The sequence below is a fragment of the Mastomys coucha genome, unplaced genomic scaffold, assembly GCF_008632895.1.
Source record: "Mastomys coucha isolate ucsf_1 unplaced genomic scaffold, UCSF_Mcou_1 pScaffold19, whole genome shotgun sequence".
Classification (NCBI taxonomy): Eukaryota; Metazoa; Chordata; class Mammalia; order Rodentia; family Muridae; genus Mastomys; species Mastomys coucha.
Genome location: NW_022196901.1, coordinates 20607856 through 20625588, shown reverse-complemented (window position 1 = coordinate 20625588; position 17733 = coordinate 20607856). Strand labels below are relative to the sequence as shown.

Below are 17733 nucleotides of genomic sequence, written 5' to 3'. Positions count from 1 at the left end.
GAGGGGAAGAAGGAGGGAGGGGAAGGGAGGAAGGGAGGGAGGGCTTAACTTCAGATTATCAAACAAATGTCGCTGCATGCAAAAATAACTTACAAATATCAAAACTGCTATTGTATGATTATTTTATCTCAAGTTCCGCATGTATGTCTGCATTTGTATGCAGGAATGTGCATGTGTGCATGCAGATGCTCACAGGGTCTGTAAAAAGGCACAGGATTCCCTAGAGCTGGACTTCCAGGCAGTTGTGAACGGCCTAGCATGAGTACTGGGAACTGAACCCAGACCCTTGGAAAGAGCAGAGCACACACTCAGCCGCCCCAGCCCCGAGCATGTGCTTATGTGGCTAGCAAGAACTAATTAGAAAGTGTAATTTTTAAAACAAATTCACACACAATAAAACATAAAAACTGCTAAAGATAAATCTAACAAAAAAAGCATGTGGAAGAATTTAAAGGAGATAAAACTTTACTGAAAAACTCAAAGTGAACAGTGAGTGAACAACGGCAGCACCTAGTCTGCCTTCGCGAACAGGAACTAAGACTCAATTCTTATTCATGAATATCAAATTAAATGTAAAAATCTTAAATTAACCTATAAAAAGAGTATCTCACATCAAGACCTCCTCATCGTTTTTATAATCATCTAACTGATTCTAAAATTTACAGTATAAAGGAAGAGCCAAATCAGTCCAAAAAGAGGAAGGAAGGAAAAAAGAAAACGAAAGAAAGGAAGGAAGAAAGGAAGAAAAAGAAAACATCAGACCCACTAGAGAAAACTATACAACACAAAATGGGATTCAAACTGCATCCCTGGAGCAGAGACAGATAAACACATCAAGAAAATAAAGAGCAAATGTTCCTAAGCTCGGGCAGGCACGATGGCTCACTCTGGAGGCTGAAGCAGAAGATCAACAGTACTGAGCTATCTGGTAAAATCCTGTCTCCATAACAATATTCCCAAGCATGTGACCTTGGTGTGACAGTAAAAGAGTGTCAAATGGGAGTGCACTTGTTGATCACTGGTGCAGGAGTGGAGGGGGTGGGGTGGGGGAACTGGCCTAGACTTGGAAATAAAATCAGCTAGCTATCTCTCATGCATATTCAAAACTTAACTCAGAAGGTACACAATTCCTTATGAGTTCTTTGGAATGGGAGTGCTCTTTCTAAAATAGAAACATTATGAGCTGAAAAATATTGAAATGTTTGACTCTATCAAAATTTAAAATTTCACACTTTAAAAATGTCACAGTGCATCAGGAATGTAGCTCAGTGGTTAGTATACACAAACACCACAAAAAATAAACAAATAATCACAAAAATAGGAATGATAGCTGTAACAAATCAGTACCTGATGCCCAGTGACCCCACGACATCAAAACTTACCAAAAATGCAATTTTAAAAATGGAAAAGAGCATGAAGAGCCAACGAATGATGCTCAGCTTTACCACTAATCAGAGAAATAGAATTCTAAAAGCCCGGTAACTTTACATTCACTGGACTTGAGGCTAATGGAGGGAAGGCAGACCCTCAATGGAGTTGCCAGTGGGCGAAGGCCAACACTGGACTCCTGAGAAGCCAGCTACATAGAAGCCACGAAACCAGAGCAGCTTGGATCCCTGCTTGGGCAGATGGGCAAGGGCACTGTTTTATATAATAGAAAAACTGGAAAATATTGGGGTTGCTAAAATGCTAGCTGGATGTAATGACCTATGTCTGTAATCCCAGCACAGGGAAGCTGAAACAAGAGGAGTCTACAAAGGAGACTAAGTTTTATGCTCACACTAGACTCAGCTTTAGACCTGCATACATTAGCAGTGATAGAAACTGAAGACAACACTGAAGAGTTTTTTTTTTTTTTTTTTAAGATAATGCTGAAACGTTGTGTGAAATTGCTTTAAAAATTCACAGCACAGTGGACCTTTATACATAGGATGCAAAGCTGAAACATAACACTAGAATCTAGGCAGAAAATATCCACCAGAGGAAGGAACAGGAAGAAGGGGCTGAAGCTGAGCCCCACAGTGTCATCACAGACAGTTGTCATCTGAGAACCTCCCTTCAGGTGACAGCATAGCAAGCAGGTACACGTACACCAACTAAAACATTCCAAGGCCCGTCTCAGTACAGGCCAGCACTGGCCAGCACTTCCTTGTGTAGCACCTGACTGCATGTGTTTACTCTGACACGAAGATGAAATGTTAATGTGCTTTTATAGGTGGGGTCCAGGAGCTTTCCTATAACTTCTTTTGCATTTAATTATCCAAACCAAAATATTAAGGCTATATTTAATTTCATTTAATTAAAAATAGCAGGCCAGGAGTAAGGGTACACATCTTTAATTTCAGCAATCAAGGGAGCAGAGGCAGGTAAAGCTGTGTGAGTTCGAGGCCAGCCTGGTCTACATGGAGAGTTCCGGGACAGCCAGGGCTACATAGTAAGATCCATCTCAAGAAAAAACATCAAAACCTCAAGCTCCTCAGCAGACGAGCTCTCATCCCAGGACTCACTTAGTCTGAGCTGCTGGCAACGCCCCCAGGATGCAGTGAGCACAGGGAACTGCCCTCCACCTCCACCTGCACCCCTGGCATTCCCTGTTCAGGGCCCTCTTTACCACTCACCACACTCTCCTCAGCCTAAGCCTTGCACAACATCCTCAAAACAAAAATGGGAGAAAAAAAAATCAATAAACTTCAAACGAGGCCAAGACTACACAAAATCTTCGACAGACAGATACAAATGAGGCCTGGACAGATCTACTGACAGTATAGTTCCTGTAGCCAGGCCCTGGTGGAAGCCCTCGGGACCCTGTAAGCATTCCTGATGTGCAAAATAAGGTTCCCTAGGAAGATAATCCAGTCTATCACAAGATTCTTCCCCAGACTTCAATCCCATCTCCTGCCAGGCTGCATGGAGCTCAGCTTCCCCCTCTCTATGCCCACATCTCGCCTTCAGCCCCTGGATCACAGCCTTGCTTCAACCCTTAATGCACACCCTCTCTCTGCTCCTCTTCTTATCTATCCTCCCTTCTTCTCTCCCTCCCCCTCCCCCCCTCCCTTTCTTTCTCCCCTCGCCCCCCTTTCCTGGGACATGGGTCTGGTGCAAACCAGGCAAGCTCCAGATCCATCTCTCCTGAAGCCACTTCAGCACGCACATCCTCAAACCAGTCTTCTAAATGAGACCTCTGCAAACAGAAAAACTCTCAGCACAGAAATGAGCAGTGGGTGAGTGAGTGGTCCAGGGTGACTAAAAGCCTGTACCTACCTCAACACCCACACATCAGCCCTAACGTCTTCAACTGTGTTTCTGGCAAGGCTCTCCCATAAGAATCGCTGCTAACAGTACTGCCGTTTGGGGCTGGATGGCTCAGTGGTTAAGTGCACATACCACTCTTGCAGAGGACTTGAGTTTGTTTCCCAGCACCCATCTCAGGTGGCTCAGAGCTGCCTATAAATGCAGTTCCAAGGGACTTGATGTCCTCTTCTGGACTGTGCAGGGCTCCGCACATGCACATACACACATAAATTACAAAATAAAAAGATGAGGACGAAAAGATGGCTCAGTAGTTGAGAGCATATCCCCTCTTCTAGAGAACCTGGGTTCAATTCCCAGCCCCAGACTGTGGCTCAAAACCTTCTGTAACTCCAGTCTCAGAAGGTCCAATGCCCTCTTCTGGCCTCTGCAGGCACTGCACACACATGGTGCACAAATATACATGCAGGCAATATACCCATATATAGCAGAATTTTCCCTGTCCAATTAATTTAAATATTAATACAACAAGAAGCCTGTGATTGAACAGAGAAAAGGGAGGCGGAGCTAAGAGCTGCAGAGACAGGAAGTGCGACCGGAGGAGGACGAGGATGGAGGACAAACAGGGCAATTCAGATTGCACATGGCTTTAAATAGCCATTACAGGTAGCTATGGTATCATATAGGGATAAAATAACTGGGATAACTTGTCTAATCCAGGTGGGCAGCTTGTATCATTATCAACTGGCTGTGAAATTATTGTGTGGGCATCTTGTGAATTGAGAATGTATTGATAAATAAAACTGACTGAATAATTATAAGCTTCTAGAGTTTACTGGATCACTGGAATTTGGGACCGCCGACCACAGGGGGTGGATGGCTGAGATGGTACAGGTGGCTCTGAGGCAGGAGAACCAAAGCCAGGAAGACCACCACTACACAGAAGCTAGACTAGAGGTGGCGGGACCTTGGGCAGAGAGTACCTGGGTGTATTGAGGGAACTTGCCGTTCCTATTTACTATTTCCTGAAACACCCTTACACATAAAAATAAGGAAGAAGAATTTTAAACAGATAACATAAATTTTAACATTCTCATCCTTTGTCTCCCTGTTCTCTGACGTCTTTATTCCCTTCTAGCAGCTGCCACTGTGAGGTTCTGCTGCCCCAGTCTGAGTGCACATATGCCTTTTGACAGTGACTCCTGCTAATAACAGGCTTCAGTCCTTCTGTGAATGAGGACAGGTTAAGTGGTGCAGCCTACCAGGCACTGCTGAGTCTCAGATGGCAGCAAAGCAAAGAGAACTGTCAGTTCTTCCTAGATGAGGAACTTAACAAGGTTAAAAATCTAATCTCTGCCTTGAAAAAAATGAGAAAGCCCAATCTGTCAACTCAGTATGGAGCAACCACTCCTCCTAATGCAGTTCAGTGACAGAGGTCAGAGGTCGTGGGCCTAACTAAGCCTCCACAGAATGAAGCCTGGCTTCCATTATTACTGGATTTGGAGCGACCACTCCTCCTAATGCAGTTCAGTGACTGATCACTGTACAGAGGTCAGAGGTTGTGAGCCTAACTAGGCCTCCACAGAATGAAGCCTGGCTTCCATTATTACTGGATTTGGAGCGACCACTCCTCCTAATGCAGTTCAGTGACTGACCACTGTACAGAGGTCAGAGGTCGTGGGCCTAACTAGGCCTCCACAGAATGAAGCCTGGCTTCCATTATTACTGGATTTGGAGCGACCACTCCTCCTAATGCAGATCAGTGACTGATCACTGTACAGAGGTCAGAGGTCGTGGGCCTAACTAAGCCTCCACAGAATGAAGCCTGGCTTCCATTATTACTGGATTTGGAACGACCACTCCTCCTAATGCAGTTCAGTGACTGATCACTGTACAGAGGTCAGAGGTCGTGGGCCAGAGGTCAGAGGTCGTGGGCCTAACTAAGCCTCCACAGAATGAAGCCTGGCTTCCATTATTACTGGATTTGGAACGTCCACTCCTCCTAATGCAGTTCAGTGACTGATCACTGTACAGAGGTCAGAGGTCGTGGGCCAGATGTCAGAGGTCGTGGGCCTAACTAAGCCTCCACAGAATGAAGCCTGGCTTCCATTATTACTGGATTTGGAGACAGGACTTTTATGAACATAGTGAATTTTCAAAGGATGCGAGGGTAGGGTGCTAATGCAATTAGAGTGGCAGCCTGACAGGAAGGGACACCAGCTCTCTCACACTCACACACACTCACACAGAGCAAAGGTGACATGAAGGCACAATGGGAAAGAAGACAGCCCCTCCTTAAGTCTAGAAAAAGATGTTTCATCAAGCACCACCTTGAACTTGGATTCTGGACTTCCAAAACTGTGTTCTGGTTCTACTGACTAAGTCTCCTTGTCTGTTATTTGTTAGGCATCCTTATCAGACAACACTCTACTTTATGAATTTGAAAGGAGGACACAGAAGACCAATACTACCCATCACCAGGCATACCCCACATGTGGCACCTGCACACCCCAGGAAAGCCAGAGCTGTCACTCTTCTGCAGGCACAGAACTGAAGCTCATGGCCCAGATTTCCTCAAGGACTCTGGAGTGCACTGTCTAGTGATCCAGTGCTCACACTAACCACAAAAAGGCTTTGGCCTTGGCCAAATACATTATAGCAAAGCTCTCCTTCTAAGCTGGGTCCCAGGATCTCAACTGCAACATATGGGTCTGTTCCCCTTTCCCTTGGACAAACTCTTTGGGATTCAAACCAGAGAAGTCTCCCTCTAAAGCCCAACTAGCCCTCCTGAAAGATGCCCATGGACAATAAAGAACAGGTAGGGTGAGCTCATGCCCAAGGCATGACACCTAAGTGCACCCCCTTGGCTGATGAATAGTTAAAGAAATAGAACACTTGTGAATAGTATGGCAAGGGCAATCATACACCTCTCGTGGCCACAAACAAACAAACAGATAAATAAACTTTACTTTTTGTTTAAAAAGTGTCTCAACAGTGACTGGTGCCATGGGATTGACACTCAGCCAGGCCACAAAACTGGGCTTCCTTACAATTATAATCAGTTTTAAGAAACTAGAGAGGCAGTTCCAGGCAGTTAGGACACTTACAAAACAATGAAAGGTCTCTGGCAGCCTCCCAAGATGAAACTAGAAAGCCAATGACAAAGAAAGCAGTTTGAAGTCGGGCAGTGGTGGCGAACGCCTTTAATCCCAGAATTTGGGAGGCAGAGGCAGGAGGATTTCTGAGTTCTGAGTTCAAGGCCAGCCTGGTCTACAGAGTGAGTTCCAGGACAGCCAGGGCTATACAAAGAAACCCTGTCTCAAAAAAGAAAGAAAGAAAGAAAGAAAGAAAGAAAGAAAGAAAGAAAGAAAGGAAGGAAGGAAGGAAGGAAGGAAGGAAGGAAGGAAGGAAGAAGAGAAAGGAAAGAAAGGAGTTTGAAGGGGATCGAGGACAAACGTGCTGATGTGCTGCTAATGAAGTCCAGGTGACAGCCACTTCCCATAGCAACACTTAGAGTTAAGCAGACCTTCCCAGGAAGTGGACAATGGTCTAACAGAAGACACTAAACACATTACAACACCTTTATACACAGAACTGGGCTGCTTTAAAATGCTGAGGACACAGCCTTTAGAACCAAGGGAGAGCTTTACTTACATGATGGAATAATGAACTGTGGTTCAGTGTTGCCTGCGTAGCCAAGCTTGGTGTACCTAAAAGCACAAAGTCATCAACACAGGTTTAGACGGCAATGCTCGAAACCACACCCCACTCATGTCTTTCATTATAAGCACACTAAGCCTAGAATACTCCCTTGAAGTAAAAAAAAAAAAGAAAAGAAAAGAAAAGAAAAGAAAAGAAAGAAAACCAAACTGCTCACTGAGAATCATTTGAAAGTAGTTACGACGTTTACAATATTGGCTTGTTGGTCCAGAACAGAAGCATGAATAATGCTGTATCTATACCTCTGACCCCTGGCTCTCATCCAGCTGTCACATTCTTCTGACCTTCACTAGCACAAAAAAGATACAGTTGCCCCAGTTTTGCAGACCGGAGAACTGGGGCACTAAAAAGCTAAGCTTGCTGGGACTGAAGAGCTGGTGAAATACAGAGAAGTGCCCACGCAGAAGCTGCAGCTAACTCCAGAGCCAGCTCTGTAAAGCTCTTACTTCCTCACTTCCTAAACGTTTGGATTGACCACGGGGATCTTCTGAAAATGCCGTGGCATATGCCTAGACACAGCTCCTGCCATCTCCTGAGGATCGTCTCATGGGAGCATCTCCTGAGGATCGTCTCATGGGAGCACCTCTCTCCCATCTCGATTCAGGAGAAAGAAGTCCACTTTCTGTCAAGATGCTCTGCTAGATTCCAAAAGCCTTTATGAAAACAAATGCCAGAATACTACTTTCTGTTCCAAAAGCATTCAGTAATCTCCTAAATATAAAGGGGAAGAGGGTAAAACATCACTCAGACCATCTGCTGGAAGGGTACACAGAAGAGCAGTCAGTCTCAGGAGCCTGAGGAGTCTAAGGACCCCATCTCAGCTGATCCCAGCTCATCATAGCACTTGGTGCAGCCTTTGCTTATAGTGGACAAAACACCTCCTGGGACTAGAAAGGAACAATGAATTTGTTCTAATTTACAGATTATTTCAAGATGTTTGATATAAAATGCTTCCAATTGATATTTCTAAATATTTTTTTAAAATTTTTTATTAAATACTTTCTTTTTTTACACTTCAAATGATATCCCCTTTCCCGGTTTCCCAAAAAAAAAAAAAAAAAAAAACCTATTCCCTCCCTCCTCCCTCTGCTCACCAGTCCACCCTCTCCCACTTCCTGGCCCTGGTATTCCCCTACACTGGAGCATAGAACCTTAACAGGACCAAGGGCCTCTCCTCCCACTGATGACCAACTAGGCCATCCTCCGCTACATATGCAGCTGGAGCCCTGAGTCCCACCATGTGTACTCTTTGGTTGGTGGTTTAGTCCCTGGGAGCTCTGAAGGTACTAGTTAGTTCATATTGTTGTTCGTCCTAAGGGGCTGCAAACCCTTCAGCTCCTTGGGTCCTTTTTCTAGCTCCTTCATTGGGGACCCTGTGCTCAGTTCAATGGATGGCTATGAGCCTCAACTTCTGTATTAGTCGGGCACTGTCAAAGCCTCTCAGGAAACAGCTATAAGAACAGCTATAAGAACACTTGTTGGCATCCACAATAGTGTCTGGGTTTGGCGACTGAATATGGGAAGGATTCCCAGGTGAGGCAGTATCTGGACTGTCCTTCCTTCAGTCTCTGCTCCATACTTTGTCTCCCTTCTAAGGATCGAAGTATCCACACTTTGATCTTCCTTCTTCTTTAATTTCTTGTGGCTTGTGGATTGTATCTTGGGTATTCTGGGGCTTCTGGGCCAATATCCACTTATCAGTGAGTGCATACCAGGTGTGTTCTTTTGTGATTGGGTGACCTCACTCAGGATGATATTCTCCAGATCCATCTATTTCCCTAAGAGTTTCATAAATTCATTGTTTTTAATAGCTGAGTAGTACTCCATTGTGCAAAAATACCACATTTTCTGTATCTATTCCTCTGTTGAAGGATATCTGGGTTCTTTCCAGCTTCTGGCTATTATAAATAAGGCTGCTATGAACATGGTGGAGCATGCGTCCTTATTACATACTAGAGCATCTTCTGGGTATATGCCCAGGAATGGTATAGCTGGGTCCTCAGGTAGAACTATGTCCAATTTCCTGAGGAACTGCCAAACTGATTTCCAGGGTGGTTGTACCAGCTTGCAGTCCCACCAGCAATGAAGGAGTGTTCCTCTTTCTCCACAACCTCACCAGCATCTGCTGTCACCTGAGTTTTTGATCTTAGCCATTCTGACTGGTGTGAGGTAGAATCTCAGGGTTGTTTTTATTTGCATTTCCCTGATGACTAAGGATGTTGAACAACATTTCTTTAGGTGCTTCTCAGCTATTTGGTATTCCTCAGCTGAGAATTCTTTGTTTAGCTCTGTACCTCATTTTTAATAGGGTTATTTGGTTCTCTGGAATCTAACTTGAGTTCTTTGTATATATTGGATATGAGCCCTCTATCGGATGTAGGATTGGCAAAAATCCTAATTCTTCTTAATTTTATGATTTTTTTTTTTAAAAATACTTTACCATATGCTGGCTTTGGTATTTTCGAAAACATATCAAGTAAGACACACGAGCTGGCTGCCCTTGTACCAAACCTATTGTCCACCCTCCATGTAGTGTGAGTTCTTCAGACCACAGGAGAGGGAAAGGCCAGAGCCTGAGATGCCTAGGCCCTACAGGACAAGGCCCATCTGAAGCCCCTACAAGTCTACACACTTCAGATCTAGGCGCAGGAATTAATAACTAAGTGGATCCATAGTCTCCTATGTCAGGGATCACAGACCCTTAGAGAGTATGTTTCTAGATCACTCAGAGCCTGGAGGCTTTGGAGAATGAAGACAACACAGACTGAACTTGAGAGTCCATGACCAGCAGTATGGTGGCTCAGACTACAATCCCACAGCAGGGAGGCTGAGGCAGGAAAACAACAAATTCAAGGCTCCAGTGAGAGACAGCCAACTCATCCTCAACACGATCTGATCTCATTCTGGAGGCACGCTCTGAGTTACTGTCCCAAGGCTAAACAGCTGGGTGAGCCAGTAAGTAAGCCAGGTATCGCTAAATCATCAAGTCTAACTATATGTTTTTTAACAAGCCAACTCACTCACCACCTACTCGGCAAAACTATGCCCTTGTATTTGTCACTTAAACAAACGCATTCTTCCACGTGTGTCTGGCATTTATGGCTCTACCTCTGCTCCCTGGGGTACTACTTCCTGCCCACAGAGTAGAATTTCCTAAGTACCTGTTGATAGCATTCTTGTCAGATGCTGAGCTACTTGAGAGCTAGACTGAAGCTTAACAAGGGGGGTGCTGAAGGTCATGAAAAGGAAAAGTGGTGAAACCAGGAGGGTCAGACTCTTATGATCTGCTGTTCAGACAGGGAAAGATCTACTACGTGTAATGAATTCAAAATATGGTAATGTATAGGCACTTATTAATAATAGGTAGTAAGTAGCATTCATGTTTGCTACACTTTTAATCAAGTCTTTTTTTATTGTTATTTATTATGTAGTGGTGGGTGCCTTTAATCCCAGCACTTAACAGGCAGAGGCCAGCTTGGTTTACATAGTGCATTCTAGGACAGCCAGAACTTCATAATGACAGACCCACCACAAAACCAATCAAACCAACAAAAAAGAGCATGTCACTTGGCACCAGATGGCCTGATTCAAATCCTACCCATTACTTGCCAAATCCAAGGAAAGTACATTACCTCTCTGTATGAGATTTCCCCACCCCTTCATTACAGTTAAGGCAATGATACGATGGAGACAACATACATAAAAATGATACAATGTTATACTTAAACATTTCATTTACCATTTTACTATCATTTTTTAAATGTTTGATATTATAGGAACTTAAAATTTTGAAAAGTAGCCAGGTATGGTGCACATACTTATAATAATCCTGGCACTTGGGAGGTAAAAGAAGAAAGACTGGGAGCCCAAGGTCCCCCTCGGCTTCAGGAGCTCAAGGTCACCCTCGGCTTCAGTTGCACAGCACAGCTAGTTTGAAGATAGCCTAGGCTACATGAGACACTTCAGCAAAAGTAACGCTTTTTTCCTTCTTTTTTTAAAACTTTTTATTGGTTCTTTGTGCATTTCATATCATGCACTCCAATCTTACTCCTCTCCCCTTTCCCTCATAACTGACCTCCACCCTTGTAACCTCCCCCACAACAGAGAAAAAAAAATCTCCTCGTGGAAGCTGTAGTCTGTCACAGAGTGTCATACAGCATACCCTCTTGTCCACAATTCTTTGCTTGCAAGTATTAACTGCAATGAGTCACTTGGTCTGGTACAAGGCCTGTTCTACTCCATCAACACTGGAACCTCTCTGGGACTCCTCTCAGATCGCCTATTTTTCCCTGTGTCATGGAGATCCTGCAGCTTTAAATCTGTTGGTACAGCCCCTTCATGAATTCTAGCAGTCCATCAATAGGGCAAATATAGGGGTGGACCAATTCAAAGCCCTGGATCTGGGCCTGAGGGTATCTGAGCTGCTCCGTCTACCTGCTCTCCAGCTCTCACACCCTTGGGGCTGCTCACTGGCAACCCCCATGCATACTTTCACCAACAGGGCCAGCTCTACTCTGATGCCCAGCTGAGGTGCCGAACCCACTCTCCCAAGTGCTGAGCAGGTGAGGGGAAGATCAGCTCTCCAGCTCCCCAGCTCTCATGACCCCATAAGGGCCAGTTCTCCTGCCTGTTGGAGTGGCAAGGGCAAAAGGGGGAGAACATCTCTATCTTGCTAACAGCACTGCATGGCAGACAAGTGGCTGGGCCAGCTCTCCCATGCTCACACCCTCGGGCCACCTTATCCATGCCCCAACCACCAGGGTCAGCTCTACCATGCTGCCCAGGTGGGACCCACTTTCCCAAGTGCTGCAGCTGAGAATGTTTTTCTTAATGTTTTATTTTTTTAAAAAAATGTACTTTGCCCCAGTCACAGTAGTCACTCTTTGTACCACATCCCAGAGGCAATCTGACCTGAGGACTGGTAAGGATGAAATGGCCCTTAATGGCGACACTAGTAGACACCATACATCCTGAAACACATCCATTTCATCTCCCTGCCTCGGCCATCTTCCCTGAACCCTAGCCAGTGCCCACAGCAACAGAAGGTCAGACTACAGAAATGGTCAAGAACCGTCATGACCCATGCTCCAAACTTCAACCAAAACTGTGAACGGCACTCAAACATTTAGAGTGACATTCTGAAGCACCTGCTTCCCACATTAGCTCCTGTAGCATTAAGCAGTGACTTTCACTCCTGAGGCAAACTCCCATAACCATGTAAGATATATTCTTACATGCCAGACTGTGAGACTCTTCTCTTCCCTCCATGGAGCACTGGAGCCATGGGGGATGGAGGGAGTCCACTGGCAAAGACACAGACTAGAACCACATCATGCTAATTAAATGACTTTCAGGTTTCCTGTACTGTTCTTTATAAAGTACCAAACACCTCTGACTTCTGTCACTTTGAATAATCACACTGTAAGGAATATCTAACACAAAATTTCAAATTCAAAATTTTAATAAATTCTCTATGAATATAAGCTCCCACCAAACTATGTAAAATTGTAAAAGTGACCCATAAGGTGTCTATTTTCAAATACTTTCCAGAACTTGCCCCCTCAAAAAAACAAAAACAAAAACAAAAACAAGTTAAAGCCCAATCCTTAAATCTGGAAAGCGTTCAAGTTCCCATTTCCAAAGCAAGTTTCCATGGGCATCAGTTGCCTAATTAGAGTCTATTAGCTCATGCTGTTGTCACCAAGGACACTGAGAAGGGAGGAGGAAACAACCCGAAGGTCTTCAGAACAGTCCTCAAAAAGTCTATCTACTGAAAACATGACTTCAAATTGAGGTTTGATGTGGTTGCCTGATGTGCTTTATCTCATACGTAAGTTTAAGATCATCTGAGCAGACACACCTGGAAAGAATCAGCTGCTATGACAAACACCTACCACACAAGTTCCAGGCCCACAACAAGACTCCAGAAAGAGCCTGGCACCTGTATTTTAACATCCTACTCCCTTTACCCCAAGGGTAACTTTCAGCCAGTGCAGAACCAATTCTCAGACCAAACACAACAATCAACTTCCCATGTATGTGACACAAGCTCCCTGGCCTCATGGTCATGTTCTAACTCAGTACTCACCTCAATCGCCAAATAAAATATATCTATACACTGAATTTTAATGCTGACCAAAAGTCCAGATGAAAGGACCCAGGTACAATAATTAGAGCATACTTTTAAGGCATTCCATGAAAAAGAAAAGCCATTTCTATTTAAAATATTACACAATTTACAAGTAGAAAATAAACTAGGCCCAACTAGCAATGAAAAGAACATAAGCTCATGACGGAAACGTTTAATCCTTAAAAGGTGTGATGCTTTGACTAAAAAGACCCCCATAGGCCCATAGGAAGTGTGGCTGAGTTGGAGTAGGTGTGGCCTTGTTGGAGAAAGTGCACCACTAGGGGGTGGGCTTTGACGTTTCAGATGCTCAAGCCACATCCAGTGGCTCCCTGCTGCCTGTGGATCCAGATGAAAAACTCTCAGCTACCTCTCCAGTACCACGTCTGCTTGCAGGCCACTATGCAGTCCACCATGACAATAATGGACTGAACGTCTGAAACTGTAAGCCAACCCCAATTAAATGTTTTCCTTTGTAAGAGTTGCTGTGGTCATGGTATCTCTTCACAGCAATAAAACCCTAAAACAGAACATGGTATTGAGAGTGGGATTGGCCTGACCATGCTTGTGTTTGGAGGAATGTGGACTTTGGATTAGAACACTTTAAGTAGAGCTTAATTAGGCCATAGAATTAGGAAGATGGAAGACAGTGGTGCTGAGGGTGGTTTAAATTGTGGGGGCCTGAATCAAGAGGTTACAGAGGAGAAGAATATTAACATGTGGCCTAGAGATCGTTCCTGTAATATTCTGGCAAAGAATGTGGCAGCTTTTTGTCCTTCTCCAAAAGATCTGCCTGGGGCTAAACTGAAGGGGTGTGCTGGCAGAGCAAATTTCAAAACAGCCTAGTTTTGACTCTGTCATGTGGTTATTAGTTTTGACTCTAATGAAGATATACAATGAAAAGGAGCAAACTAAACAAGAACAAATGCAAAGTGTACAGCTCAAGAAGAAAGGGGACACCAGGAAGTAGAATGGAGTTAAATCCTGTGTTCAAACAGATTAAAGAAAATCCTAATGTTAAATAAAATAAAGGGAGCAGTGACCTCAGGGAAAGTTGCCACCCAGCTAAGATTCCAACTTGTGAAAAGAAATTAAAGAAAAGCTTAGGACCTGATGTGTACACAACTTTAATCCCAGCACTCCAGAGGCAGATGCAGGCAAATCTCTGAGTTTGAGGCCAGCCTGATCTGGAGATTGAGTTTTAGGACAGCTTAAGCAGTGAAGGAAACCATCAAAAACAGAAAGCTGGTGAAGATGTAATTGAAAGAAGAGGCCATGTTCCAGCCCCAGCAAGCAGAACTTGGACACTTCGGTCACGTGGATCTGGCTTTAGAGTCAAGGTTACAAGAAAAGGGTTATAAATCTCCCTCCATGGCTAAAGATATCTATTGTGACCAGGTATGTGTCACAGGTATCCCTGCCTGGAGACCTGGAGAGGCCATTGTGCAAAACTGAAAATGAAGCCTGGATTGCCTCGGAGACAATCCAAAATGTTAGAGATGACAGAGTCATGGGACACCTGCTGGGGAGAGCTACTAACAGACTGGAACCAGCCCAAGAGAAAGAAGTGTGTTTCCATCAACAAAGCTGAAAGGAGTTGGAGATCTGAAGAACATTTTGATATCAGAAGAGGGATGCAGAGTTTGGAGTCTGTCCGGTTGGTTTTCAGTCTTGCTTTGGGACAGTAGTTCCTCACTTAGCTCCCTTTTGGAATAGTAATAAATACGCTATGACATTATATGTTGGAAGTCTGGGAATCTGCTTTTTTATTTTGATTTTACAGAGTTAATAAATTGCCTGAATTTCAAAAGAGGCTCTAAATGATTAAACAAGTATGAGACTTGTTACAGACTATGAGGACTTTTGAAGTTGGAATAAAAGCATTTTGCATTATGATATGCCTATAAGCCAATGGTGACCAGGGAGTGGAATGTAGCAGTCTGAATAAAAACGGCTCCCATAGGCCAAAATGGAGTGGCACTAGTAGAAAGTGTGGTCTCGCTTGAGTAGGTGTGGCTTTGATGAAGAGGTGCAATACTAGGTTTTAAGGTCTCAGATGCTCAGGGCCACACCCATTACGTCAGTCACTCCCTGCTGCCTGTGAACCCAGATGTAGAACTCTCAGGCATTCTCCAGCACCATGTGTGCCTGCCTGCTGCCATGCTTCCCACCATGATGACAATGGACTACATCTCTGAAACTGTAAGCCAGGCCCAACATCATGCTTTCCGTTACAAGAGTTACTGTGATCATGTATCTCTTCACAGCAATAAAACTCTAAAACACAAGGTGACTAGGGCGAAGAATCTTTCAAACTACAACTTTCTCAAACTAAAGAAGTCTAGAGACTTCTCTATTGAAGCCAAGAGCCAGCCAAGGAAACTACAGCTGCCGCTCTGGTTTAACCCTATCTGGGGAAAATCAGTACTACAAATCACATGAGAAAACAAAAGCCATCTCTAACAAATACATGTCAGACAAGACGAAACAAAAATATTTTTAGGACTTATTTATTTTTAGGATGTACAAGTGTTTTGCCTACACATATGTTTATGCACCAAGTGCACACAGTTCCTGCAGAGGTCAGAAAGGCATCGAATCCTATGGAACTAAAGTTACAGACCATGTGGATGCTGGAAACCAAACCTGAGACTTCTAGAAGAGTACTCTAAGCCTCAGAGGCATTCTTACAAAATGACTTGTAGGTGATTATTATATAATGTATTCTATAATTATATTATATCTTATAATTATTGTTGAATTATAATTATATAATTATAATATTATTATATTCTATAAGATTATAGAATATATTACATAAGTTGTTATATATACTATATGTTTTATTTTATATATTATATTATATATTATAGAATTATAGAATACATGAGGAAATTAAGTAACAAACAAAAAGCTACAAGAAATTCAATAAACAGACAAAAAGCACCAAGAATAGCTGCTGAATGAAAAGATCTCACTCGGAATGCTTAAACCACAGAGTACCAACCAACCTTAACATGAAACTACATGTGTAAAGACTTCATACACACAAGCAGGCACTGATGCATCCTAATACAGGAAGATTCAGTATTTTTTTTTAAACTTTTATTGCATTATGATGAGAAAAGTTACATGATTTCAATTTGTCTGAATTTGTTAACATTTAAAAACATATTTTAACTAAATAGAATTGAATCACAGTCTTGTTTCCCTTTTGTACCACCGCTCCTCCCAGAGACCCCCCTTCAATACCTACAATATTTTTTGTCATATTCCTTAAAATTTATAAAATATTATAATAAAAATAAGTATTATAAAAGTTGTTTGATATAAAACAACAATCAATTTAACAGTCTTATGTAGATGCTCGTCTACAGCAATAGTGAAAATACATTTTTCTCAATATAAATTTTAAATAACTCCAAACATATTAACTGTGTACTTTTTTTTTCATTGTAATAAGGCTGTATTTCAATGACCCTCACATCACCAAAGGATTTTACCTCTATCGTAGCTAAGCTGAGAGTTGACAGTTCTGCTGCACCAAGGAATGAATTGTAGGCACGATTTTTGGATACAGACTTCCTGCTATGGTCAAAGCTATTTGACTTGAGTGAGTGACTTTATTCTCATCCCACAGAGAACAGGTTACATTCATTTAAGAAATGTATGTTTCATACATACATGAAATGTGTGTGTATTAAGATGGTCTATCCATAAAGTCATTCGCCAACTGTTTAAATGAACAATGATTCTACTTGGAGGATGGCACAGACATTAGGTGTGGGTAAGAATCTGGTTCATTGGATGTGATAATTTGGAAAAGCATTCATCTCAGAGAAAGACTAACTTGTAAAGTCCTCTTCTTCGAACTTGATACAAGAGCTACAAATGTCAAGCAAAGCATTCAGTCTCACTCTTTGTTGTTCTCTTTCCTACAAACTACCTCCCAGGTTAATTGTCTATGTCTCCCTTGGGTATATAAATACTTTTGAAATATATAAGCTGTTCTGAAACCATAGCATAGTGTAAAAACATGAAATAAACAATACTACTAATAGAGAGGCTGAGATAGGAGAAGCAAGATTTCAAGACCCTTATGTTGTACACAGCAAGACACTGTCACAAACAAACAAGCTGACAGTGTATACAGATTGTACAATATTGGACCTATTACTCCAATTACCAAATTAGACCATTGGATGACAATCAAATTTCTAATTCCTCATATTTTTGGATTTCAATCGCTTAGGATATGTTGGTAATATTAATTTTCATATTAAGATATTAAGAAAAGATAATTGTCACTTCCTGTTGTTTTTGTTGTACGGGGTAGAATTAGATTTATGTGGATTTGTTGAACGGTTACCTTCTTGCTTCTTCTAAGGTGAAGTTTTGCTCCTTATGTTGATGTTTTCCATCTATTATCCTTTGTAGGGCTGAATTTGTGGAAAGATATTGTGTAAATTTTGTTTTGTCATGGAATATCTTGTTTTCTCCATCTATGGTAATTGGGAGTTTTGCTGGTTATAGTAGTCTGGGCTAGCATTTCTGTTTTTGTAGGGTCTATATGACATCTGCCCAGGATCTTCTAGCTTTCATACTCTCTGGTGAGAAGTCTGGTGTAATTCTGATAG

General features: G+C 42.8%; 1 protein-coding gene across 3 annotated transcripts in view; it reads right to left on the bottom strand.

The window, feature by feature from the left end:
- Actr3b (actin related protein 3B) overlaps positions 1-17733 on the bottom strand; it is a 103936-nt gene that overhangs the window by 47810 nt on the left and 38393 nt on the right. For 2 of the 3 annotated variants that reach the window (XM_031380231.1, XM_031380233.1), the window contains exon 2: positions 6904-6959. The exons of the other annotated variant lie outside the window; for it this stretch is intronic. In XM_031380231.1, the coding sequence (XP_031236091.1) occupies positions 6904-6959 (56 nt within the window). The remainder of the gene's footprint in view (positions 1-6903; positions 6960-17733) is intronic. 3 annotated transcript variants of the gene reach the window in all.